Source organism: Artemia franciscana, chromosome 18 (genome assembly GCF_032884065.1).
Source record: "Artemia franciscana chromosome 18, ASM3288406v1, whole genome shotgun sequence".
NCBI lineage: Eukaryota > Metazoa > Arthropoda > Branchiopoda > Anostraca > Artemiidae > Artemia > Artemia franciscana.
The window spans coordinates 33908731-33933863 of record NC_088880.1 but is presented as its reverse complement, the minus strand read 5'-3'; the positions used below and the strand labels follow the sequence as shown (position 1 = coordinate 33933863).

The following is a 25133-nucleotide window of genomic DNA, read 5'->3' as shown; positions in this document are numbered from 1 at the left end:
ATTTTGGAGGCTATTAAGATATGAGTTTTATTTTTGTGTGTGTGTTTTTTTGTCTTTTTCTTTATATATTGCGTTTAATTTAATTTAACTTTAATTTTTTTTCTCGTTGATAAAAGCTCCCAAGCGTGGAGTCAAAATGCTCAAATTTTAATTATTTAAAGTTGGTTGTTGTTTTGGGTTTTTTACACTGTCAAATTTAAACTACACCCGTTTATTTTTTTTCTCCTAAATTTGGTATTTGGAATGTTTTGGAGACTGAATACATTGCGTCATTTACAGCAAAACTTATAACATATTTATTGAGGAAGGCGAGGTACTAATTTGTTTTTATCATTATTTATTATTGGACACTGGCCAACCGGTTATATTCGACTGGGTCGTACGACTACAATAGTGCTATCATTATCTTTTCCTTTTTTGGAGGCCCTTTTTGAAAATATGTTTAGTATATGTTTAGTATATATATAAATATGTTTAGTATGTTTAGTATAATAAGGGAAGCTAGAAGTCGATTGCTCTGTTTTGGTAAAGCAACTGCGATAAATCCACAGCGCATTTCAAGACAACTCAATGTATTCCAACAAAGCTGAAGATTAATTAGTAAATACACAATAAACAGTCTGTAAATTGCAATTTTGAAACTGATTGAAGCATAAAGAGAAATTTACTGGTCGCATTCTTAGAGCTCTTTTGTTTGATTTTTTTTGTCTGGTGTTTTTTTTCGTTTTTTTTGCTCTGTCGTTTTTTTTTTTTTTTATTTTTGGAGACGAGTTTTTAATTAAGTTGATTTAAATTTTTGGGCCTCTAGAAGATGTGGCATTATAGACCCCATCCTTGCCATTGGTGCATACTAATTGAAGCACAGTACACAACACCGAAAATAATAGAAGTCGGTCATTTTCTGTTTAAAGCAGTAATCGTATCGCGTTTTATATTAAAATTTTTTTGTGTGTATTATTTTTGATAATTTTACTTATGTTTCTTGCCTTTTTCCTTCTTTTTTTCTCTTATTATATTTAAATCTGTTTGTTGCAGCAGAGCATAAACTTTATATAGTATGACTCTTGTAATTTCACTATAATTCGCATGCTTCATTCAGTCTCTTGTGCGGGGCACCAAAATTTTGCACCTCGGATACATTTTAGGTATACTCCTTCAGAAAAATCATAATTTCTCAAGATTTTTCTTTTCCTTGCATGAAAATTATGAAGTTTTTAGGTCAATATAAAATTTTCTCGGTGCTGCTACTGTGAGTCGTGAAAATAACTTAGCAGAACTAATTTGTTGAATTTGACAGCGCTCCGCCGGTAACAGCTTTTAACAATCTAACAATGTTAGCTCTTCGCGAGATCAGGATGAAACTGGATGAGAAGAATAAAAACCTATCTAAGATACGTGACTGACATAACCGGACCGGATATGCTCTCTTTGGTGAAGTTTGAGGGGGGGTTGTAATTTGGAAAAATGAGGTTTTTGTAACTTACGAAAGGGTGACAAGATCTTAAAGAAATTTGATATTTAGAAGGATCTTGTGCTTTAAAGCTCTAATTTTAAATTCCGACCCGATCCTATGACATTGGGGGGAATTGGAGGGGGAAACTGAAATTCTTGGAAAACGTGAAAATTGGGGTATTTTTATCTTACGAATAGGTGATCGGATCTTAATGAAATTTGATATTTAGAAGGAATTCATGTCTAAAAGCTCTTACTTCAAATCCCGGCCAGATCTTTTGACATTGGGGGGGGGGGGGGGGTTGAAGGGGGAAATCTTGGAAAACACTTGGAGTGGAGGAATCGGGATGAAGCTTGTTGGATAGGATAAGCAAATGTCCTTGATTCGTGATTGACGGAACCGTACTGGATTCGCTCTCTTTGGGGGAGTTCGGGGGGAGGGGTTAAGGGATTTGGTGAGTTTGGTGCTTCTGGACGTGCTAGGACGATGAAAATTGGTAGGCGTGTCAGGGATCTGCACAAATTGACTTGATAAAGTCGTTTTCCCAGATTCGACCATCTGGGGGGCTAAGGGGAGAGGAAAAATTAGAAAAAAGGAGGTATTTATAACTTACGAGTGGGTGATTGGATCTTAATGAATTTTGATATTTACAAGGACATCGTGACTCAGAGCTCTCATTTTAAATCCTGACCGGCATTAAGCCTCTGATTTTCCTTTTAAATCAATCTATTGATTCTTAGAATTTTGTTAGAGCTCATACCATATGAGCTCTTGGCTCTTAGCTCTTCTTGCCTCGTCACAAGTGCCAAATGAGCTCTTAGCTCTTGTTTTTTTGCGCCTGCTGCTGCCATAACTGCTGCTGCCAACTACATATGGAGTTCTTTTCATTAGTAATTGAATTCCTGATTTTTCGCAATATTTTAAGACAAATATTTGATTTTTGTAAATATTTTATTGAATATAATTAAAATTTTAAATTTTGTAAATATTTTAAATTTTATAAGCTTTTAAGATAAATTTTTGAAAGTAAATTCCTGATTTTCGTAATATTTTAAGATAAGTTTCCACTTAACCAATCTATAAAATCATGTTTGATTTTCTCTGTCTACGTTCGTTTAAACCCTCTACTCCGGAAAGAGGAAAAAAGGAGAGAATAAAAATGACAAATGTTCATGAAATTCAAATTTTGGATCAGCCGATAAAGAGAAGTTACGTTCAGTTCGAATGTGTTCCTTTAAAGAGAACCGTAGACCGTAGAATTGTGAGCGCCAGTATTCAGACTGCCTAATATGTTTCTCCAATGACAACCATGAAGGGGGTCGAATAATACGTTTCACAGAATATATCAACGAGAAACATAGATCATTCACGCGTCTGTAAACACAGGGTACGCTGAAGCTCACTTGTAGGGCTCGCTTTCTACTCACTCGCAAAGTTCCTCCTCATAGGCTTTTTGTGTATATCCGACTTTTTGGGGTGGGGGGGGAGAGACTGGGAAATTTTCTATAGCTGTTCTCGTGAGTCTAAGATTATGCTTTATAAAATTTTATATATCTAGTTTAGTTGCATCAATTTACGGAAATGTAGGGGAAGGGGTCTTTTTTATATTTTGACGAAAATAGCCCCGCAAAATGTCAATGAAAATACAAAAAAAATATACTATGCAAAATTTAGGGGACCCCCCCCCCCCAGTCCAGTAAACACCACTGATCAAGTTTGAATAGTATACCAGTTATATTTCCAAAAAGAGACCAGAATGAAATAAAATCCGACAAACAAACCCTTATACTATGCCTCTTAGGTAATAGATTATTTTTCAATCCTCAATCACAATCTCTCATGCATACATAAAAGAAAGTGGATTTCTCATGAAAAATTCTCATGAAAAAAGACAAAAAAAATCCTAGTTCTGCCATTGTTTGACGATCGTTATATTTATATGAGGGGTGATCCACTTTTAATTGTGCAAACTTTGGGGTGTGTGCCAAACTTGGCGAGAGTGTGCCGTGTACAGTAGAATGTTAATAATATGTGTGTTGCAAAGTGCGTTGAAGATGGCGTGGGGGAGTGTGCTATTCGGGATGAAGCAAGTGTCGCATTGAAATGGGCTCGAATAAATAGTGACATTGTCATTATTTGGTGGCCGTTTATGAGGTAATGAAGTCGTTATTTTTTTTTGGGGGGGGTGGGAGGGATTCAATTCATCGGTTTTTTTAACGAAATTATTGAGTGAGTTAGATTCTTTATTAAGAGTGGCTAGCTCCTCGGTGTTTGATTATGAGCACTCAGAATATAATTGTTGAAAAGGAGTTGCATCATGTCTTTTTCCAAAATTAAGTACAAACGCTAACATAGTTTACCTTTTCAATATTTGTTGAACGCTTGTGTATCTGTGTGCAGATTTTTCAATGTTAGTGCTATTTTTTCTTCTTCCTAATTAATGTTTAAACTGATTAAGATTGGAAATCAGAGAAACATCTTTATTGGTACTGGGTAAGTGCTGGGTACCAATCTTTATTGGGTTCTCCTGCAAAATTATTTTTATTTTTAATAAGTATTTTGTAAAAGGGCAAAGGTTTTTAACATATTGCGAAATTATGCTGCTCTCATGTGTTTTTGTCGTTTGAAGGGTTGTAGGCGCCAAGGGTGCATCCAAGATTTTTGTTTGGAGAGATTTTTTAGGGATGGGGGGGTACAAAAAATCTTTAGGAAACTCATCAAAAAAATTTGCTTATATCATGAAAAGAGAAATCACCAATGCAACAGCACAAACACACACAAAAAAAAGAAGAAAAAAAAAGAGAGACAGAAGGAGAAAAGGAAGACTGTTTTCCTAAATTAGTGATTAATATAGACAAGCACTTGAATGAGGCCTTAACCCTACTCATCCATACAATCACATAGGTCAAACAGCATAGCCACACACAATCAACCATAAAGAACAATCCATGGACAGGCAGTCATGTCGTCAATAAGTATAAGTCGTCATTCACCAAACAATAGAAAAAATAATATAGACAAATAATTCAGAGGCAACACCCAACATAAGGGCTCATCAGGAGAATACACTGGCCTATATAGGGTTTCGCCACTCTAAATTCTCTACCCAGCACAGTGTTGTGGCTACCACAGAATATCCATGGCATCCCCGCGTCAGGTATCACCCCCAAAACATATGCCTATGAAAGAAAAAAAAAACAGCAAATGTAAAACAACCAAGTAAAACCAAAACAAGCTTATCCTGTTAATATATCCCTCCCTTTAGCAACAATAGGTAAACTAAATATTATAAATTTTACCAAATCACAAATATTAACACATTGCAAAAAACCTGAATAAACTAAACAATTATAGAACTCATCTTTACCATGTGGCTAATTTTTAAGAAAATCCGCTCAATTAGAAACACAATTCAAAATAAATGGCGCTGCGACAACATTTCTCGAACCTCCGAAATTAGTTGAAAATTTCTTTAAGTATTTCTAGGTAATTCTTTTGATATTTATTTAAAAGTTCGTTATAATGAAAACTAAATTTTTTAAATTGCCAAGTTAATTTATTTGCAGAAAAACCTCGTGACATCAATTTTTGGCTTAAGATTTTACATCTATTTTTAAAATCAATATAATTACTACAAATCCTTGCATAACGAAGTAACCGTGAGAAAAACACTTAATATGTGATATTTGAGTGTATATTACTTTCAGGGAATGGGAAATTAATCACTTCAAAATCAAAATCATCCGTTTTATTATACATTTTAAAACTTAATTTATTATTATCACAAATATTAATATTTAAATCTAAGAAATGATCTTCATGACCAGCGCCATGACTAGGCTCAAGAATAAGCTCTGATGGATATATATTTTTAGAAATATCAATGAAATCCTTACAATTTAAGACCAAAATATCATCTAAATATCTTTTATTATTTGACAAAGCATGTTTTAAATTAATTGGATTATTCCTATCCATCATATATTTATATTCTAGTTGACTTAAAAACAAGTCAGCTATAAATGGGCTGGCATTCCCCCCCATGGGAATTCCCACAATTTGCTTGTACAAATCACCCCCAAATCTTATATAAGTATTGTATAAAACAAATTCTAATAACTCAAAAATCATATCCAAGCTGTAACATCTCAAGTTAACTGTAGTATTAAAGCAATTTGTCCATATAGCTTTTTTATTATAAATGTCTATTTTTAAGAACCTTTTACTAGATAAGAGGAAAGATTTCTTGATAACAGTTTTTAAATTATCAAACACTACATTAAGTGATAAATTAGTATACATTGTCGCATAATCGAAAGACTCAATTCTTTTAGCTGAAACCATTGTTAAAGAATCGTATCACCTGCAGTGAATTATTAACACTCCAATATGGATTAAAATTCGAAAATTTTTTAATACCAGAACAATAGGTTTTAAGTTTATTTACAATTTCCTTTAAAATTAAAGAGAGGTCAGTAGCAGCAATGCGGGTTGGACATTTAGCTGCTCCAGCAATAAACCGTGGTTTAGGGGGATTCTTATGAAATTTTACAGTCCAATATAGGAAAGGGAACTTTTTATCATTGTCATTTATTTTAATATTAAAATTTTTAAAAAGTATTTCTTCAGTCTTTTCAATTAAATTCTCATCCTCTATATTTACCTTTTCGTAAACATTAGTTGTGCATAACTCCCTTTTTAAGATATCACAATACAGCTTCTGACAAATTATGGCAAAATTATTATTAGCTTTATCCACTGGCACAATTACAAATTCATTCTTTAGATTAGCAATTGCTTGTTTAATCTTCGCATTATAAAATAATGATTTAGTGTTACTATTTTTTAAGTTAGAATATATTTTATTTCTTATTCTACTAATAATTAAATTCTTCCAACTTTGAAAACTCTCTTTATTTTTATTCTCTTTCTTACACCACTTATCAATAAATAAATCAAAATCATTTTCCAAGCCATCAAGAACACTCGATGTTTTCAGATGATGAGAAAGACGGAAATTAGCCCCTTTATTCATTATAATTTGAAGATCATCTTGCTTTATTATTGACAAGTCCCCTGTTATAACATGTTTGTAAGTAGGATTTACAAATGGACCAAGTTGCTTACAATTACAAACCGGTTTCCAATTTATATCACTATCTAGTCTTTTTAGTATTAAATTATAATTAAAAATAATTTGCCCAATAGTTTTTGAAAATTTATAAGTTAAAACTGGACTATCATTATAATTCAAATTACTAGGAAGGGCCTGTTTCAGATGCCGCTGATTTAAGATTTCTGGTAAATTAATATCTTCAATCTGCTTACAAGTAAAATTAATAGGTAAATATAATCTGTTATCCTTATTACTAATCTTATCGAACTTTTTCTTTTTTGAAATAAATTTCGTTTTAGTTATAATGCAAATTGTATCACATATTACTTTAAAATTATAATCAAGAGCTGTATTATTCTTAACAATCCAGAAAAGTTTGATTAAATTCCTCTTGGATAAATTATTTAGACATTTTATTACAGAAATCATACCCCTAGATTCAAGTAGCTGGCATAGATCTATAGAAAGCATATGTACATCTAATTCATTTTTTCTATTATTTTTCCTATGTCCTCTCGATCGTTTTTTACATTTAGTAGGACAAGTAAAAGAAGGATTGTCCATAGAACCATCAATACATTTAACAACAACATGAGACATGTCACCATATTTTGCTACACGATCATTTAGCCCAAAAGGATAAGCTGTACCAAGAGTATTGATCCAGAAATCCTCCTGTTTACGTAGTCTATTATTCTTCTCTTGTTTATTTAAATTTTCTAATTCTAAATTTTCTAAAATTGTGACAGTTATATCTGATATGGAACATTTACCATTATTACAATGTTGAACTAGATAGTTATTGGTTTTTTCATTATTAACTGTTGTCTTATGTCCAGAAAATCTTTTATATATATTATTAGTTGTTTCCCCTACATATTGTAGGCAGCATTTATTACATTCTAATAGGTAAATTACATTGGTTGTTCTACAATTAACATTACCACGTAACTTGCATGCAAAATTTTTATTATACAATGTACTTTTAACAGAAGTCCGTGGGACAAAATGATCTTGGCAAAGAAAACAACGACTTTTACACTTACTAACTTTCAAAAAATCGTTCCGAGTTCTGAGGCTAATATTTGTGTTTTGTTGCATAAAAAGTTATTGAAAATAAATCCAAAACAAACCAACATCCAAATCAAAATCCAACAATCAAAGTCCAAAAAACATGCCAAGGTCAATAGGTCAATAAATACATAAACAAAAACATGAAAGAACATGAAATTTGCACAAGTGCCATCTCACCAATAATTAACAATATCAGGTTAAAAACCTGGACCAGGGTAAAGGTCTGTCGGGGAGAAAACTAATAAAATTTCCTCCACCAGCACTGGATCCAACCTGGAATAATATCATGAAAAGAGAAATCACCAATGCAACAGCACAAACACAAAAAAAAAAAAAAAAAAAAAAAAAAGAGAGAGAGAGAGAGAGAGACAGAAGGAGAAAAGAAAGACTGTTTTCCTAAATTAGTGATTAATATAGACAAGCACTTGAATGAGGCCTTAACCCTACTCATCCATACAATCACATAGGTCAAACAGCATAGCCACACACAATCAACCATAAAGAACAATCCATGGACAGGCAGTCATGTCGTCAATAAGTATAAGTCGTCATTCACCAAACAATAGAAAAAATAATATAGACAAATAATTCAGAGGCAACACCCAATATAAGGGCTCATCAGGAGAATACACTGGCCTATATAGGGTTTCGCCACTCTAAATTCTCTACCCAGCACAGTGTCTTGGTAGACACCCTCCTTGCCTTCTTCTGCAAGTGTCCCTTTGTGCAAAGTTTCATCTGTCTTGATTTGGAACTTAAAAGTGTTATAACCTTGTATATTTTGTGCTTTTTTGTCAACATTTCTGGATATTTAGGATTTTGATTTTGATGTCTCCTTTATCCACTTATAATCATCAAATAAGAACAAGTGCCTTTTTTACCCGTCGCTCCGAGTGTCACTTGGCTCAACAATCTGTCTATGTGGTTATTCCATCAAAGCTTAGTAGTTTTTGAAAGCATTGAAGTTTATTTTGTTTTTTATTTTTGAAATGTTTACGCTTTGGGCATTTAAATTTTGAAAATGTCTTGTATTTCATTTCAGATCATCCGAGATGAAGGTAATACGACGTGTCACCCCAAATCTATAAAAGTGCAATTATAAGTGTCAAAATTGTTCATTGTTAAAAAGCGTCTTGTCGTTACCGAGTCTATTTATTTTTCATTTAAAACAGATTTGTTGTATATTATTAGGTGCAAATTTACTTTTATACAATCGTTTTCTAGGGTTGCACATAAACTACCTAGATATTTGTGTGTTCATGGTTATATTGATCAAAATAAACTCAGATATCCAATGATGCAAACAGTTTTCAATTTATGAGGAGGTTCCGTTTAGTTTTTTATATTCGGGGGGGGGGGGGGGGTTTAAAGCACGAATAAAATTTAACTGCATGCCAAAATCGTTCAGTCTTTCTGGTATAAGAGCCCTTTTAATCAGTTCCTAAAAATAAGATTTTACCCCATCTCCTGTGTGTGTACTACTACTACTACTAATTGTTCACTGCAGCGCCAAACCGCCTGAGGCCAACACAGCTACGCACGCTCCTCCTACAACCTAATCTATTCAAAACCTTCCTTTTTAGACCCTCCTAGGAAGTTCCCATTTCCTTTAAATCTTTATTTATGACATCCTACCAACCCAGACAAGGACGACCTGCTTTCCGTGTAGCTCCAAATAGTTGGTCAAAAATGACAATCCTCGGCAATCTGTCATCCTTCATCCGCAGAACGTGGCCTAGCCATCTCAACCTTTCTTTCATTATAGCCCTAGAAAGCGGGATAATTATTAATTTTTCAGGTTTGGGGGAAGTAGTGACAAAAAAAAGTAACGATTTCTATATACTCTCCCTATGGGTCAAAATAAATTTTACTAATATCGAGTTTTAAATAGCACTAATTTGAGCTAGTCAGAATTTTTTATGAACTTTTCAACCAACCAGAAAATATTCAGAAGCCTCGTGTTTGTTTTCCTTTTAAATCTAGTTAATGCTGAATATAGTGAGTTCCAAGCGTAATGTAGTTTTCGGGTAGAGTGAGAGAACATTCAGACCCATCTATCTGGTTGCTTGTCACAATAAAATGTTACAATACTCAGCTCTATTTATACCAGTATTATGTAAAAAAAAAAAAGTCTAGCAGACGGAAAAATTCTGACTTCGCCATTGGGGTCTTCATTTCTAGAAGTGAGGGGGGAGGGGGTAAATATATTTACCCTCCCTCCGTATTTTTTCGCATTTTTTGCAAATGCTAGCCTTGGGCAGAGAACATCACCCGTCCCCAGATCAAATTTTATTGGTCTATCTTCTTCAGGAGGTGATTTTCATTTCCGAAGTGTTTTATGCAAATCTAAACTCTGCTGTGAGGAGCCAGGGATAGAGGGAGAGCTGAAATTTTCTTCTTGTATTTGGGATAACTCGGAATATGATACCAAAATGGGCATAGTTCAAATGTATAAAAGACAAGTATCTTCAGATGTAAGTAAAAAGTGACGTTAAAGCTTCGAGGGTGAAATATTTTTTAAATGAGGGAGTTGCCCCCCCCCAGCTCCGTATATTCTGTACGCTAAGCCTTAGCTTATGATTTATTGAGAGTGTAATTAGTACCAATAATATGTTTTCCAGTTCCCCTTAAATCTTTCCTCACGACATCCTCCCACTCCGTTCGGTGACGACAAGCTTTTTGTATGACCCTAGATGGTTGGGTGAAAAGGACTATCTTTGGAAGCCCGTCATCCCTCATCTGCAGAACGTGTCCCACCCATCTCAACCTTTCTTTCATTATACTCCTAGAAAGCGGGATAGTTTGAAATACGGTTAGTCAGATGGGTATCCGACACAATCCGTAGGTAATTTCTCTCGAAAATATAATAATTATATATTGTAATAATTATATAATTCTAATAATAATTGTAATTATATATATATTATTATTCTATAATAATAATAATATATAATAATTGTATATTATATATAATTATATAAAAGTTAAATATTATATGTTATAAAATATAGAAACGACTTCTCTAGCAAATCCTCCTCTGTCTTTCGGTGCGCCTACACTTCATAACCATACTTAAGAACAGTTGTTCGGGAAGAAAAGAGGACAAACAGAACTACGGATTGGTTTGCTGTAAACGAAAAAAGGCTGATGGGGCTGGAATCAGGCTGGCCACTAGCAATAATAATGTTATGAGGAATTAACGGAGTTGCCACCTGGTTAGGAATAAATCACTAGATTTTATTGATTTATTGTTGGATTGAGTGATTTTCCTTCAATAATCTAGTGATTTATATGCTGATTTAGTGATTTTTTGTTTGTTTAGGATATTTAAAAATCACTAGAAATAGTGATAAACCATAGGGTTGACAACCTTGGGAATGAACATGTTTAAGAAACATATTGACCATCCTCATTAATCGTGACATGCTCGGGCCACTTTCGACCGTTTAGAAGACACCACGTCCTCTTCTACTTCCAAACTAGTAACCATTCCGAACTTGTAGTTGGACATTGTATCATTAATAAGATGAATAATAAAAAAGACTACTGAACAGTATAGCAACAACCTTAGGGCTTTGACTCCATAAATAAGAAGAATACAAGCGTTTTACTGTAGCGTTATGACCGTTTATGACTGTTATGACATTATGACCGTTTCGAAGACACCACGTCCTCTTCTACTTCCAAACTAGTAACCATTCCGAAAAGAGTCGGACGTTGCAACATTAATAAGATGAATAAAAAGAACAACAAAAACTGTGGAGCAACAACCCAAGATTGTTCTTTCCTTTATTTGGATGAATAAGAAAATTGAGCAGTAGAGCAACAATCGAAGGGCTTTGCCTCCGTAAATAAGATGAATAAGAAGAATAAAAGCGTCTTACTGTAGCGTTATTAGTACTACTGGTCTTTTTCAAGTCGATTCCCCAAATTCGGGATCCTTAATACTGCTATTCATAAATTAAGATCAGCCACTTCACATATTAAGACAGGGCTGAAAGGTGCTATTTTACAATTAGTTACTTCTTCAGGAGGGAGGAGGGTGTTTTGGGCTCAGATCCTCTACAAGACTATTACAATTTGTCACATACTTGCCATTATTTTTGGCATAATTAAAATGCCTTTTTTGTTACTATTAGTTGAGTGTACACCCCAAAATGATCTACTGCGTACTTCCCTATGCGCCACCCGTGAATTTTCTAAAGGAACAGAGGGCAGATATCTATTTTCCCGTCACATCAACTATCGGACGAGACACTTAATTGCTTGATATATACACGTAGCTTTATTATTGCTCCTTTTCAGACTGTTCCCCAAAATTAGGGGTCCTTAACACTATGATTCATAAATCAAGTTGAGCTGAAAAACCAATTAAGACGGGACTTAAAGGAATTAGATTGCAAACGAGCACTTCTTAGGGAGGTTGGGGGAATGCTTTGGACTCAAATTCTCTCCCAGATTCTTACCATTTGTCACATAATTGCTATTATTTTTTGCAATATTCAAATGCTTTTATTTTTACTTTTAATTTTTTTTTTGTACACCAAAATGATCTACTGCGTGTATCGCTATGTACAATCCCTGATCGTCTAAAATGAATATAGGGCAGGCGCCTCCTTTCCTGGCACATCCGCAACGGGCGATACAATTTAATGCAAGAAATATACATCAGTTTATTTTTTTAGTGTTTTATTTTTTTCAAAGGAAAGACACTTATCGACATAACTTTTTTTTTGTCAAATTTGATAAAACATTAAATATAGTCAGTTAGCCTAGGCTATTTTGCAAAACTGTTCCGAATTGCTTAGATGATCTCTATTCCTCATAGGCAGAATTTTTTTCCGGAATTGCGGTTTAAATTCCTATGGGCCATGTTCATCATGCTGCAACAAGCTTAAACAATATATATATATATATATATATATATATATATATATATATATATATATATATATATATATAAATATATATATATATATATATATATATATATATATATATATATATATACATATATATATATATATATATACATATATATATATATATATATATATATATATATATATATATATATATATATATATATATATATATATATCAATATCTTACGCATATTGTCGTTTTGTCGTTACCACACAGCTGTTCAATATCTCATGCTCTAATTACAAATGAGAGTATATGGAATTAGGTTCTTCTTTTTTCTTCGATCCATATAAGGTGTATTCAGTCCAAAAAGAGAAGACGGATTGAGATTCCTTAAATGGTATTATTTTAAATAGCTTTTGTGGTATACTTGTTACGTTGGAGTTATTTCTACAATCTTCTAATTTGGGTTGATTCAATTCAGGATAAAAACTGGTCTTATGAAGCGTATGAGAAAAAAGCTTCTGGATAAGGGTGTGTAGTTTGTTAAGATGCATAAATGTAGTTTGCTGTCATATATCAAAATATCACACAAATCATAACTTTTATTTTTTAATAAATATCAACAAATAAATTAAATTAACCATTGAAGCATATGGTTCCTGACGAGAAAATGTTGAATTTGCACAGATTCTTGATCGTTGATGTGGTACTGCCAGATGTAATGAGAGTTGTCTGTAAGAAAAGGAAACGTTCCCTTGGGTTATTCTCCAGCATTTGTTCTACATCTTCTGGAACCTTTTCCGTATCAGCTAAACGAATGGCTTCGGATGGGATATTAGGGGTAGCATAAGCACCATGAGGGCTATAATCGGTAGGCTCATAGTAGAAGTTCATTGGGTATCCAACAATTGGGTATTGTGGTCTTTGATAGTAATTGTAAACAAATGGTGAGTATAGGGGCACGACGGCTGGGGTGTTTCTGGACACTGCGTAATAAAAGTTTCTACCTCTTCTGACGTTAGAGTTGACTGGGTATTCAGATGGTTGGACTAAAATAGGAAAAAAATAGTAATCAGTTTTGTAAGTGCAATTTATGAATAGATACTGTTTTGCATGCAGATGTATTGTTCAGCTGTGATAATTAAAATTGCAATATATGCCATTTTGGTCGAAAATGAGTTATGTAAGTGTTGTGGGTAAGCTCAGGACGAGGAATCGAATGGTGCAGCCATAATTATCCTGTCTTAAACTGCTACTAAAATATGAAATGGGCATACGCCAGTTTTGACAGAAGGGGATTATCTTTTCAAGCTTTAACATAGGGACCTGACATTCGTCTCCTTTTTTTGTCAAGGAAAAAGGAGACATGCGACATAAAACAAATTAATTTTGAATTCACCCAGAATACTTTTGATCGAAGAGGATTACTTTATCTATTGGAAAAAGGAGACATACGCCATAAGAATCAAGGGCGTCGTTTGGGGGAGGGGCAGTTGCCCTTAATAATATGGAGAAAAAATTATATACCCCATGCTCCTTTGGATATCCGTATATGGACCCCTCTCGCCCTCCCCCTCCCAACGAAAATGCTAGAGATTCGCCCCTTATAAAAAGGAATAATTTTGGATTCGTTTGGAATAACTAAATTTAATTTATACCACTAAAAAGGGAATGAAAAGGTTGTTTAGAATATGTTCCCTTTATCTCCATTAGTCTCATCATTCAGAGCGAACACAGCCGACAAACTTTTTTCTGTTTTTTTAGCTCTCCTGAAAAGTTACAAAAACGGCGTACGTCGCACTTTTATTTGTCGCAGTCTTGTTGTCAGATGTAGTGGTGTCAATTTATATTAAGTACGAAATCTTAATAGCCCAAAATTGGGGATAGGTTGGATTGTATTGAGCATGTAAAATCATAGCGTGAAGCGCTTAACCTATCCGCAATTCAGAATATTTATCAAGACCTCCAACCCAATCAGTAAAATGAAGCAAATAGACGGTGAAGTTTGTATCCCCCTCCTCTCAAACATTCATACCTACGATAGCAGGCTCTTTTTCTTTACCCCGAGGGAAGAGTACTCCTTTTACAAGAAACTACAGAATTTTGGTGCGCATCTTTAGATTCCTTCGACATTAAAAATGCATACAATTTTGTAAATAATTTCTTAGACCGCACTGCTTTTCCTTTTACAAAATTTAAGAGAGAGAAAAGTATAATTTAAATAAAACAGTGGAACAAAACAAAAACAAACTTTAAATAATAAAAATTCGAATATTTTAACGCGTGCGGGAGCCTTTATCAATGAAAAGAAAAATGAAGTTAAATTAAAATAAACAAAGAAAAGGACAAAAAACTCACATCTTAATAACCTCGGTATTTTGGAGGTTATTAAGATGTGTTTTTTTTTTATCGTTCTTGAATTTTATAGGATTTTGTAGAATCTAATTTAGAAAAAGTGTGTCCAAAACCTGAAGAAGTTTCATGTATTTGTTTGTGAGCGCTCATGAGAGAAATAGCCCAGCTGGAAATAAGCCCCAAAGATAAAAGACCAATAATTCACAAAAAGTTGAAAACTTTGTAATATGGATAATATGACTTAATTGAGTCATGGGTTCAAACTTATTGGGTCCCAGGGTTGATAACCCCCCATCCACATCCCAAAAATGCTGCCTGTGGAGGAAGGGGGTTAAATCTCCACACAAAAAGCTCATAATGACAAATCAATGTTTATGGACTTAATTATACTATAAGATATATATTAATATATAGATAAGATATTTTTGTTTTTGCAAGGAAAAGGGAGACTTTGTCAAGGAAAAAGGAGACATACGCCATAAAAGGGACTAATTTTGAAATCACTCAGAATGCTTTTGACAGAAGAGGATTATCTTTTGGAAAAAGCAGACTTACGCCGTAAAAAGCAGGGGTATCGTTTGGGGGAGGGGCAGTTGCCCCCCAATAATATTGAGTAGTAATAAAAGTAAAACAGTTCAAAATAGGGATGAAACCTTTTAATTGACAGTGAATAGATTATAAAAATTATTTAACTGGATATTTCAAACACATATACAGGTTCATCATCAGCAGTAAAACTAAAAGACATCAATAAAAACAAACAAAATTTATACCTAATAAACTAATTACATATAGTTTACTGCTCTTATTTTTTTCAATGCAACAACGGAGGCAAATCTTTTTGACCTTTTTGGTTCCGGTTCATTAGATTTTTTCTGATATATTACGTGGACAGAGGTCATAGCTCTTAGGTGAGGTGATATTTACTTTATTTGACCTCAGTAAATTATCGTAAAATGAATTCAATCCAAATTCACCTGTATCTCTGTTTATGGAATTATTCTTGAATAAGTTTTTTTTTTTAATTTCGATTGTTTCCCTGAAAATTTGCTTTAAACCTTGGTCCCTAGGAACCAAAGAAACATTTTCAAACAAAATAAAATGATTTGGATAATTAAAATATGTTCCGAAAGGGCCGACGTGAAATCTTCAGGTTTGGTATTTTGCTTTAAAGACGATGAAATAGAATTATGATGTTGTAGCAATCTCATTTTTAAATTCTGGTTAGTACGTCCCAGATAAGAGCTTCCACAAGTACATGGGATTTTATATACCCCACTTTGTTGCTCTACGAAAGTTCGATCCTTTCCAGAATATAAAAAACTAGCCAAAGTATTACTACCTCTTAAAGCTACCTTTAAGCCATTATTTTGTAAAATTCTTTTAAGTTTTTCACTCAACCCTGGAACATATGGTAGAGAACAAAAAACATCTTTCTTTTCTGTTGTTTCCAGAATATCGTCAGAAAATTCTAAAAAAAATTTTCTTCTTTTCGAAAAAATCTGGTCAATTAACCAACCCGGATAATGATTACTTATTAAAATCTCTTTTAACAACAATAATTCCTCCTCAATAAATTTTGGTGAGCAAATTCTAAAAATGCGGTCAGTTAAGGAAATGATTAAACCAATTTTTACTTGGCGAGCATGACCGCCAACTACTCAACGTAGTTATCTATGTTGAGTAGTAATAGAATGAATATCCGGATACGGACCCCTCTTACAATCCCCCACCCCCAATAAAAATGCCTGTAGAGAGATCCGGCCGCACTGCTTTTTCTTTTACAAAATTTAAGAGTTTTTAAATTCAGCACTAAAGTACGCAAGTACGTATAAGTACGTGTTCGCGCACTTTTACCCAGTTGCGGGTTTTAGCTAGGTTTAAGTTAGGCCCTTTTGCCTAGTAGTGGATTTAGTTAAGTTTCACAAGTCTCTAGCTCTAGGTTCTAGCTCTAGGCTATTGCACAAAACGAGTCAGTGCCTAACATCTGTTTGTGAAAAAAATTACTCTTTCGTTTGAGTCATGGGTTCTAACTTATTGGGTCTCAAGGTTGAGACTTCCCAAAAAATTTTGCCTTTGGAGGGGAAGGGGTTAAATATCCGCACAATAAGCTTATAATGGCAAAACAAAGCTTATTGACTTTAATATATCCAGATTAATTATAAACGGACGTTTTCCCTCCAGATTAAAAATTTCACCAACGATTCACACCTTTTTCTCTTAACCTCTTAAATCTCCAGATTTTTATAGGTTGTTACATAATTAATGTTTAATTTACATCCAGGGTTTTTTTCTGGGGGGGTGGGCTACAAAAGGATTTAGTTTCGTGGGGGGAACTTTAAAAATACATCAAAAATTTGTTTATATTAATTGTTATGAGTCGGACAAACATTTCAGGGGGGTTGGTCAAACCCCTAACCCTCCCCCTGGGTACGGCCTTGCGAATTTGCTTTTTTATATATTTTCTTGAATTTTGAGAATCTAAAACTCCTCCCCTCCCAAAATAAGTTTTTGAATCTATCCCGACACAAGAACACAACCTCTCGATGCTGCCATTAGTGCTGTAAAATTGGAGTATTGTCGTCGATGGGACTTGGCACAGCAGATAAGTTGAGATGCAACCTAATGATTGTCATTTTTGTTTAAGCTTGAAGCCACTAATTTAAAACCACAAAGTGTAAATCAAGCTGAATAAATAGGGATAACAAGTCAACATGTTAAGGAGGCGGTATTTATTGATGCTTATCAGGTGAATGATTTCGGTGAAAGTAAATTACATCTATTTATAGGCTATATTAAGTTTATGTTTAAATTACTGCTAAACCTATGCCTCATTATGGTTAAAATATAGTAAATTATTGAGGGATTTGTTACTAGATCAGGTCTATTCTTGTTATTATTATCATTAGAAATATTAGCGGACTCACAGTGGCATAATTTCGTCAAAACCCTGGGGGGGCGAGGCTGGGACCAATTTTCCCAAATGGAAATGGAACACGAAAAATGGGCCATATAATCCCACAAAGGTAAACAAAAATATTTAAGAAAACTAACCTGCTTCACTGGATGCTTGAATTATGCATACTTATCTTAGTTTTGACAAGATTTTTTTCCAGAAGCTAAATTCCAGCTGGGGAAAAAAATGGAGTCTGGAGGAGCAGTTGTCCATACTGTCCCATTGAAAATTACACCCCTGCTCACCTGAGTCACAAAGGCACAGTCAGGTCTTTTCAACCGAGTTTCAATCCGTTTGCTGCTGTTGAATTTCTACAGCGAAACCCCGCGAATCACTAAAAAATCTCACAGGAATAATCATTTTTTGAATAGAGTCCATTTTTTTAACAAGTAGCTACTTACTTTATTTTTGAGCAAGTTTCCACGCATGCTTTGGAAAATTTAAGTACATAGTATAAAACACTATAAGTAAGTATTTTAGAACTGCTTCTATAAGAATTATTTCTAATATTTGTACAGGTATATATGATATTGTTTAGGTATATAAGTGTATATACGGGATCAGGCAAAATTCTGGAACAACGGGCAATTTATTATACGAAAATGACAGTTTTTTACCGCAAATAAAATAAAAATTTAACAAAAAAATTGCTGTGAAATATTTCTTCTAAAACTTAAAGTAGACCTAAACTTTTTTTATTTTTATACTATATTTATTGTATAGTATCTATAGTGCTTTTAGGAATGATCTTTATGAGTTTTCAAAAAAAAAATTAAAAATTTGATAAAAAAAAATTGCTGTGAAATTGTTTCTTCCAAAACTTAAAGTAGACCTAAGCCTACCTATTTTTTTTGATGGCATAACCTCTGAGAGGGACCATTTACCGTTCTGTAATATACAGACAATAATCAGGGGTGTCACATCATTGAAAATGAAAGTAGGGGGGGGGACAAAACCTGTTTTTGCTATCTATAGGGTACGATTTATCTATAGGAGACAATTTTGCTGTGTTTTTCATTGTTTTAATTGAAAAATAAATATAATTTTAAATGGCAACGCCAAAAATGTATTTTACAAAGTGGAAGGGGGGACAAAACATCGAGGTGCCACTACCCCTCCCTCCCCCTAAAATGGTGCTACTGACTCTAGTCCCTGTTAAGGGTTCGTTTGTGTATATGTTTTGTAAGTTGTTTGCGTAAAACCTTTCCAGATCAAATTGACTAAGCCCATAAACTAATTGTTCATTTACCTTCTTCAACTCCTGACGGGGCTTCGCCGTCTTTTTCTTGTTCTGCATTTGAAAGTGCCAGGACGGCCAAAATTGCCATAAACTATAAAACAAGGAGATGATAACTTATATTATACAACCAAACCATTGTCCATCACGCGTCAATGTCACGACAATGTCCAGTGGTCATTGTCCGTTACGCGTCAACCAAAAATCACTCCAATCTTTCATCCCTTAGCTCTATGACTATATATCTTAGTTCTGCCCTAGGGATGACATATGGACGAATGATAGATAGACCCAACTGTCAACAAATGAAATGACACCATTTTTATACAATCCTAAAAAGGACTTTTGCCAAATTTGCCTCTTACTCACTTGGATTGTCTGTCCTATTTTTTTCTACAATTGGCCATAGCTTGATGCTTGCAACCTCTTGATTTTAATCTTGATTTAATCTCCCTTGATTAAAGGGAGGTACCAGCCTCCCTTAAAATCCCATAGTATTTGTATTTATCTCCACTGTTTCCTGCATTTTTATCTTATAAAAATCACCAATATCTACGCTTTTGGAATCTCCCCTAAAGAAATTTCTGCATGTGCGCAAACCATTGGCCAGGGAGGCGTGATTTTATGAGAAAAAATCAATTACCGATAAAATTGCTTACCTAGCTTTTAATATGGGTGTATATCAATAGGCTGATTTGTTTCATATATTTTCCTACAGTTCATTTAAATTTTTACTTTTTTTTAGAGTGCTTCCCTGCTAGAAATGGTCTCTTGTGTGTGTGCCAAATACAACCCATTAGTTTAAGAGGGATGGTTTTCCGAAAAAAATAAAGCAATAATCACTAAAATGTTTACCTAGTTTGTGATAGGAGTATAAATCCGGGGGCGTATGTGAAAGATAGGGAGACAGGGAGCTTCCCCTCGTCTTAATTTTGAAAATATCTTTTTTAGTATTGTAATGTAAAAATCGAAAAGTAAATTTAGTCCTTACCCCTCAGGAGAGAGGGAGGGGAGGGAGTGTGTCAAGGAATAGTCATTTGGAATTTTGAGATTCAATTATTTGTTCTTCTATGAATTTCTGCCTCTTAAGAACATTCGATATTTTGAAAATCATTTTGCGAACCCCATCGTTGGCTGACCGTGTTAAAGAGTTCCTATTGAATTCTCCTATTGGACTATTGCGACTTACCAAGGAGGCTGGGAGGGGGAGTATACGGGAGGGGTTCTTGTTAAGGTTTTTGAGGGTTAAGGGTTTTGGACCATAACTATTGCAATGGTACCGTTTTATGCTTCCGAACTTTTCCACCTAAGAAGCGGCACCAGAGTGCCGTTTTTTGTGCTATATGGCACTTAAGGATGGCAGAACTGATAAAAAGCACGTAGACATGAGCAATAACTTTCAACTGAGCCATTAAACATCTCTCTAAGAAATTCTGGATGCCCACTAGCCCCAGCTTTTCCACTTGAGATATGGCACCAATAGTGCCATTTTAGTGCCATTTGGAACTTGTAGATGGTAGATTTTATACAGAAAATTTAGATAAGAGCAATATCTTTTGTATAAGCTATAGAAAATTTATCTACGATGTTTTGGTAGCCCGCTAGCCCCATCCCTTTAGAAATGGTACAAAAAGTTCCATTTTAATGCCGTATGGCACCTGAAGATGCCGGATTTTATAAAAAGCACATAGAATGAAAATAGCTTGTGAATGAGCCATTAACCATCTCTGTATGATGTCTTGGTAGCATGCTAGGCCTGCTGAAAAAAAGAAAAAAAAAACAGGACAGAACTCTGCTACCGATGCAAAAAAGTAATTTTCCTTATTGTTCAGGGATGGGAATTATAATTTCCCTGTATAAGGTTTTTAACCATGCTAGTTCCAATGGTACACTTTTTTATTTGGATCTGACGTCATTTTTGAGGGGTTTTAGACTTTTTTCGAAATCACCATAAATTTCTTTTCGCAATAAACTTTCCAAAATGATTTTCGTTCATTATCTATTGTGGGATCCTGGAATGTTTTCACCTCCAAGGCTCCTTGGACCATAGTACCCACTAAAATAGCGACGAAGACCACACTGCCTTTCTATAACAAAGAACGAAAACGAGAACGCGATTCTTTTTATCAGCAAAAAATGGGTTACCCATGGGGGCACCTTTATCCGGGCTACTGGCAAATATTTATGTCAAGAACCTTGAAAATTGGGCATTAAATTCTTATTTTTTTAAAACACATCTATTGGGGTCGTTATATGGATGATGTAATTTCACTTTAATTCATATCACCCCCCACAAGTTAAAAGAGCAGTTGTAACTTCCCTCATTGATCGTGCCCTGAATATTTGCTCCGATTCGTGTACAAATGCAGAAATAAACTTTATCAGAGATGTTCTTTTTGGTAATGGATACCCATTCCTTTTGTCAATAAAATAATTAACCGTAGAATAAAAAGACATTCTTGTAAAATCGAAGAAGATATTTCACAATGTGAGGCTACTGATAAGCCCTCGAATATTGTCTATCTTCCGTATATCTAATCTTAACTAATAATCTTAAAATCATTAATTTCTTAAATTCCGGTACAGATAAGACCCCAGTTACTCGCCAAAGAGGGGTCTATCAAATACCCTGTGATTGTGGAAATTACTATGTCGGCAGGACCCATCAGAATCTTGAAAAACGGTTACAACAGCATAAAAAAGACATAGACAAGGCATTAATCAAACAGCTCGTGGTAACGAACTGTAGTAAGGAGCGACCCGGCTCAATAGTAACCAAAACTCTAAAAAATGGAATTTTGATACCAATAGCTACATCAAAAGAATCGCATTTTAATGCTGGTTTTAAATATATAAGTTTCATCAAGTTTAGTCTTACCAATCAAAAGTTACGAGCCTGAGAAAATTTGCGTTATTTTAGAAAATAGGGGAAAACGCCCCCTAAAAGTCATAGAATCTTAACGAAAATCACACCATCAGATTCAGCGTATCAGAGAACCCTACTGTAGAAGTTTCGAACTCCTATCTACAAAAATGTGGAATTTTACATTTTTTGCCAGAAGGCAGATCACGGATGCGTGTTTATTTGTTTTTTTTTTTTTGTTTTTTTTTCCCAGGGGTGATCGTTTCGACCCAGTTGTCCTAGAATGTTGCAAGAGGGCTCATTCTAACGGAAATGAAAAGTTCTAGTGCCCTTTTTAAGTGACCAAAAAAATTGGAGGGCACCTAGGCCCCCTCCCACGCTAATTATTTTCCCAAAGTCAACGGATCAAAATTCTAAGATAGCCATTTTATTCAGCGTAGTCGTAAAACCTTATAACTATGTCTTTGGGGACGACTTACTCCCTTACAGTCCCCGTGGGAGGGGCAACAAGTTACAAACTTTGACCTGTGCTTACATATAGTAATGGTTATTGGGAAGTATACAGGCGTTTTCAGGAGGATTTTTTTTTGGTTTGAGGGAGGGGTTGAGAAGAGGGGGATATGCTGGGGGAACTTTCCTTCGAGAATTTGTAATGGGAGAAGAAAATTTCCATGAAGGGAGAGCAGGATTTACTAGCATTATTTAAAAAAAAAAAACAATTAAAAAATAAAAGTGAAAAAGCTTTTTCAGCTGGAAGTAAGTAACAGCAATAAAACTTAAAACAAACAGAAATTATTACCCATATGAGGGGCTCACCTCCTTCTAATACCTCGCTCTTTACGCTAAAGTATTTTCAGTAATTTCAACTACTTATTCTACGGCTTTTGTGATTCAGGGGGTCATTCTTAATGAATTGGGATAAAATTTAAGCTTTAGTGTAAAGAGCGAGGTACTGACGATGGGGCGAATCCCCTCATATATGTAATAAAAACATGAGAATACAAAAGTTCTTTACGTAAGCTAATTTATAAGTTACGTAAATCTTTTACCAATAAAAAGATTCGTAAAAAATAAAAGTTCTAGTTGCCTTTTTTAATAACCAAAAAATCGGGGGGCAACTAGGCTTCGTCCCTCGCTCTTTTTTTCTCAAAATCATTCGATCAAAATTATTAGAAAGCCATTGAACCAAAAAAAAAAAAAATATGCAAATTTCGTTTTGATTATTCCTCTGCGGAGAGCCAAAATCAAAACATGCATTGATTCAAAAACGTTCAGAAATTAAATAAAAAAAACAAGTTTTTTTAACTGAAAGTAAGGAGCGACATTAAAACGCACAGAAACTACCTCGTATATGAAAGAGGCTGCCTCCTCATCAACGCCCCGCTCTTTACGCTAAAGTTTTTTACTGTTTTAAAAAGAAGAATTGAGAGAAAGAGTCAAACTTTAGCGTAAAGAGTGGGGCGTTGATGAGGAAGCAGCCTCTTTCATATACGAAGTAATTTCTGTGCGTTTTAAGTTTTAATGTCGCTCCTTACTTTCAGTTAAAAAAACTTGTTTTTTTTTATTTAATTTCAAATAGTTCCAACAACTCCTTTGATTCTGCTTTAGGTTGGCATATATTTAATAATCAGTCCCACGCGATACTTTTTGAAAAATCTTCACTCATCAGTAATGGTTTGGGGATAAAACAGGTGGTTCGAGAATCAATCGAAATTAATCTCAAAATAAATAATGATATTTCTTTGAACAGGGACTTAGGGGAATACTCACTAAATTCTTTATACTCAAATTTAATTAAAAATGATCTAACAAAATATTTTACTAAACCGATTTATAATAGTATTGAACCAGCTACGAAAAGACCTTTGAGACAGGCTGCTAAAAAAGCAAGGTTGGCTCTGAGAAATTGCATTTAATCACTTTGTTCTCTTTAGTTTGAATGAATTTATATTCTCACTTCATTCTTTTTGTCAGTCCTGGTTGAACTTCGTTGAAATAAGAATACTAGGGTTGTTTTTAAAAAGATTTTAAAAAACATCATTTAGTCTTAATTCTCACAATTTAATGTAAGTTTATTTATATATACATATTTTCTCTCTCGTTCTCGTATTGTGCTGAAGACGGTCCTTGGACATAGGGCCGGAATGTTCACAGAATTGATTTCCACTGTCTTGAAAAGATTTTCCCTATTGTTTCTACTTTGTATTTGTTTGATAGTATCCACTCCCCCTGAAATGTTAAATTGTACAAACACATTTAGTTACCGATTATCTAATAGTTAAAAAGGCCTCTTCATGATCCGAGGTGCATACATTATGCACCGCATTATGAACTGAACTGAACTGAACGTCGGAATGGGATTCATGCAAAGGTTCTCCAACTTAACGGTTGAAAGCCTCATAGCTTGAATCCTCCAAATCAGAAACCTCATACAGAGCCAGTTATATTGCAGATTTCTGCTCAATTCAGATTATGATAGGATACTTATTGTTTTTCCTGATTTTGATCCTTTTTTCATGACAAGCAGTGATAGAAAGTACGAAAAGCAATAAAAAAGAAAAAAAACTTACAAATTGCATAGCTAATTATATTGACACCGATCTTGTGAAAAGCAGATGTGAAACTATTAAAATAAGTTTAAAATTTGCTTTTTATATCCAAGACATTCTCTATTATGAACAAACAAGTTTTAGGAAAATTGGTCTCGAGAAAATTAGTCCCGCTTAAATTGTTTTTATGCCTTATGGCATTCGTTATAATCGAGTGACGTAAATGAAAGCACTTCTTACTATTTTTGTCCTGCTGAATTGAGTACCATTGTAATAATGGTACGAACCATTTTTTTCTGATATGGTTCTAAAGTGTTTTTTTTTTTTTTTTAACAAAGCCCTAAAACGCTTAGAGGGTATTGTGTATTCATCATGGCCTGTAGTTTACATTATCTGGACTTAATTATCCGAATTTACAGAACTTTATTTTTTCTTATTGGGTTCAAAATATTCTTTTCAAGAGCATCATCCTGTTGGGGTGCATATTTGTGCGCAGGGTGGTAGACTTCAGGTTTGTGTCAATCCTCAAAATGTTTAGGTTGTAGCGGCTTGTTAACATATGTTGTCCAGTAGACATACTGGACAGTAGAAATATCTGGAATGCTTGTTTGTTATTTATAGATATTTTTGTGTGTATGTGGCCTATAAGCTTTTGTTATCT

The 25133-nt window shown here is 34.1% G+C and overlaps 2 protein-coding genes across 2 annotated transcripts in view; one reads left to right on the top strand and one right to left on the bottom strand.

Moving 5' to 3' along the window:
• The window catches only part of LOC136038907 (phospholipid-transporting ATPase VA-like), a 146845-nt gene extending 137899 nt beyond the window's left edge, over positions 1-8946 (top strand). Inside the window, exon 22 of the mRNA XM_065722387.1 lies at positions 8686-8946. Within this exon, the coding sequence (XP_065578459.1) occupies positions 8686-8731 (46 nt within the window). The 3' untranslated portion in view covers positions 8732-8946. The remainder of the gene's footprint in view (positions 1-8685) is intronic.
• A 4150-nt stretch (positions 8947-13096) lies between these two features.
• Positions 13097-24617, bottom strand: LOC136038906 (uncharacterized). The gene is made up of 3 exons (XM_065722386.1): positions 24494-24617; positions 19073-19154; positions 13097-13561 (listed from the first exon to the last, which is right to left on the bottom strand). The coding sequence occupies exons 1-3, from the start codon at positions 24500-24502 to the stop codon at positions 13149-13151; spliced, it is 504 nt and encodes a 167-aa protein (XP_065578458.1). The 5' UTR covers positions 24503-24617; the 3' UTR covers positions 13097-13148.
• Between the last annotated feature and the right edge of the window lie 516 nt (positions 24618-25133).